This window comes from Microtus ochrogaster, chromosome 2, assembly GCF_000317375.1.
Source record: "Microtus ochrogaster isolate Prairie Vole_2 chromosome 2, MicOch1.0, whole genome shotgun sequence".
NCBI classification, from domain to species: domain Eukaryota; kingdom Metazoa; phylum Chordata; class Mammalia; order Rodentia; family Cricetidae; genus Microtus; species Microtus ochrogaster.
This window is the reverse complement of record NC_022010.1, coordinates 41,297,374-41,300,637: the sequence shown is the minus strand read 5'-3', so window position 1 is coordinate 41,300,637 and position 3,264 is coordinate 41,297,374. Positions and strand designations below refer to the sequence as shown.

The window sequence follows — 3,264 nt, the reverse complement described above, 5'->3', positions numbered from 1 at the left end:
GCGTCTCTGAGCTCACTTCCTCTTCCTCCCAGCATTCTGTTCTGTTTACTCCTCCCACCTATGTTTTAACCTATCAGGGCCAAGCAGTTTCTTTATTGCTTAACCAATGAAATCAACAGATTGATATATGACACTCCCACATCAGGTTGCTACTAAAGATACTTAGGAAGAAATTCATAGCACTAAATGACTATATTAGAAAGAAAAAAAATCTCAGATAAATAATTATGGGTCTGAGTCTGGCAGTGGTGGCTCACACTGTTAATCCCAGCACTTGGGAGACAGAGGCAGGTAGATCTCTGTGAGTTCAAGGCCATCCTGGTCTATAAAGTGAATTCCAGGACAGCCAAGGCTACTTACACAGAGAAGCCCTGTCTCGAGAAGCAAACTCAGAAACTCACGAGTTAGCTAGGCTTGCATAGCAGTGTTCCAAATAAGTTGGAAGGCAAGGACTGACACCTGAGGCTGTCCTGTTGATACTCAAATTTGCACATGGATGTTATTTGAGTGTGTCTGTGCACATGTGCGTGTATACTCACACACAGACAAAAAGGACCCCAGCTTTCTAAGTGCTGGGATTATAGGTGTGTGCCACCATGTCTGGCTTGGGATAGTTATTTTGAAATAGTTCTAATACATTTAATTTTTGTTTGCTTTTGTTTTTTAAGACAGGGTCTCACTATGTATCCCTGGCAGGCCTGGGACTCACAATGTAGACCAGGCTAGCCTTGAACTCATACAAATTCACCTGTTTCTACCTCCAGGTGCTGGAATCAAAGGCTTGTGCCACCATGTGCTCTTAGTACTTTTTAAAAAACACATAATTTTTATTTTAATTTTAGTTGTGTATACATGTGTGTGTGTGTGTTGTGTGGACATGTGCTTGTATGTGTGGATGCCTGTGGGGACCAGAAGAGGAATTAGATCTCCTGGAGGTGTAGTTACAGGCACTTATGAGCTGACCGACGTGGGCACTGTGAACCAAACTCAGGTCCACTGTAAGAGCTCTTCATCACTCACTGAGCCGTCTGTCTCTCCAGCCCCTCTTTTATTTAGTGTTGTGTGCCAGTGTGCATGCCGTGCACACATACAGATCTGAGGACAACTTTTTTTTTAAAGATTTGTTTATATTTTTATTATTTATATTTACATAAGTGTCTGTGTGAGTGTTTGTGCACATGGATGTCCACAGAGTCAAGAAGAGGATGTCAGATCTTTTGGAACTAGGGTTCCCAGGTGTTTTTGAGCTATCCAACGTACTTTCCATTGCTGGTCTAGAAGACAGAGAAGCATGTAGTCCTAACCACTGAGCCATCGCTTTAGCCTGGTGGAAAACCTCTGGGCGGCAGCTCTCTCCTTCCAGCATGTATTCCAGAGTTTGAAGTCAGGTGCTCAGACTTGCATGGCGAGTCCTTCTGTCTATGGAGCATCCCCCAGAGCTTTGCTGGTTGGGAATGATGTAAGTATAGTATAGTTTTAGCCCTTGGGTAGGGCATGGCAGGAGATTTGCAATTTTGTGGCCAGCCTGAGCTGCAGAGTAAGGTCAAAACCAGCCTTAGCTACACAGTGAGACAGTGTGTCTGTGTGTATGTGTGTGCACGCAATTTGTTTGAGGTTGGTAAGTGTTGTTCAGTGGTAGATCCCTTGCCTAGAGTGTATAAAATCCTGGTTTTGAGCCCCAGCACTACAAAAATAAAATTGTTTTTCACATTTCCATTGTATACCCACTCTAGAAAGTTGCTGACCTTTGCCTGGCTTCCTGCCTGCGGTGCTCTGGCTTACTCACTACCGTTTACCTCACCGAAGAACAGGAAATGGCCAGGATGATACCAGTCATTTCAACCTAACACAAGTTAAACGGTTTTGTCATAGTTGTTCCCCCGTTTGCTTTTATTATTTGCGGATCATATCCTGTGTTTTCTACATGCAAGTGAGGATGGAAACGGAGTGGAAACGGCCTGTAACAGGAATACACTTGATGTTTCTGCCTGTCTGTACAGCACTCTTCAGGCTTTACCTTTGTCTTTTTTATTTTTCTTCATTAGTATTTTCTTCTTGATTAATATTTGTTTTCTCTTCCACAGGCAGTGATGCTATCAGAAAGTTTTAATATAGAAGCTCCCAACTATTTGTCCAAAGAGTCTGCAGTCCTCATTTACGCACGACAAGACGCACAGTGCATCGACTGTTTTCAGGCCTCCTTGCCTGTGCACTATCGCTATCACCGGCCCCATAGGAAGGATGGAGACACCCTGATTGTGATCAACAACCCAGACCTACTGATGTACTGTGACCAAGGTGAGGGGTAGAATTAAGACTAAAGGTGTGGTGGCGGGCCTTAGTCGAGAACAGAATGGCAAACACGTCTTCCTTTATTAACTTGTAGTGAATTGTTGTGAGATGGATACCTATAAGTTCCACCTAGGCCAGAAAATAAAACTACAGGCCTGAAGATGGCTTGGAAGGTGAAGGATCTTATTGCTAGGCCTGATCAGCTGTATGCATAATGAAGGAGAGCCCAACTCCTGCAAGTTCTCTGACCTCCACGTATGTGCTAGGTGCACACGTACACACACTAACTGTAATAAAGCATTTTAAAGGAGAAACAGGACTTTTCCACCTGCTCTCAGAGCTGTCCCATGTGTTCTGTCCCTATCATAGTGTCCTCTTTCCTTTCTAAGACTAACTCATTTTACTGACTTTATCAGTCACTGCCACTTTTATTTTAACACTGTGTATATTTGGGTGTCTATTTGTGGGTATGTGAACCTGGGAGTACAGTGCCTGGAGAGGCCAGAAGCAGGTGTCCGATCTCCTAGAGCTGAGTTAAAGGCAGTTGTGATTCACCCACTGTGCATGCTGGGAACCAACACAGGTTCTCTGGAAGAGCAAGACGTGCTCTTAACCTCTGTGCCTTCTCCCCATCCCCGATCCTCACTTCCTGAATGGACATGAATCTTTTGGGGGGCATTTCGAGACAGGGTTTCTTTGTGTATCCTGACTGTCCTAAAACTCACTGTGTAGACCAGGCTGGCTTCAAACTCAAGAGGTCCACCTGCTGCTTCCTCTCGAGTGCTAGGATTAAAGGTGTGCCACCACCACCTGTTTGTGAGCATGAGGCTTAAATACTATAATTTTAGTCTTGTCCATAACAGTAGCAACAAAAAATGTTATTTCTATTAAATTTCTTTAGTTTTGCTGTTTCTCTCCTGTCTCTCTCTTTTCCTTAAGATTCTTTTGGAAGGCCCATTGATCTGAAGGTTT

At 43.8% G+C, this 3,264-nt stretch overlaps 2 protein-coding genes across 2 annotated transcripts in view; one reads left to right on the top strand and one right to left on the bottom strand.

Moving 5' to 3' along the window:
• Cep19 (centrosomal protein 19) overlaps positions 1 to 3,264 on the bottom strand; it is a 35,660-nt gene that overhangs the window by 19,114 nt on the left and 13,282 nt on the right. The window lies entirely within an intron of this gene.
• Pigx (phosphatidylinositol glycan anchor biosynthesis class X) overlaps positions 1 to 3,264 on the top strand; it is a 20,385-nt gene that overhangs the window by 10,247 nt on the left and 6,874 nt on the right. The window contains exon 6 of the mRNA XM_013351121.1: positions 2,085 to 2,298. Coding sequence (XP_013206575.1) covers positions 2,085 to 2,298 — 214 coding nt within the window. The remainder of the gene's footprint in view (positions 1 to 2,084; positions 2,299 to 3,264) is intronic.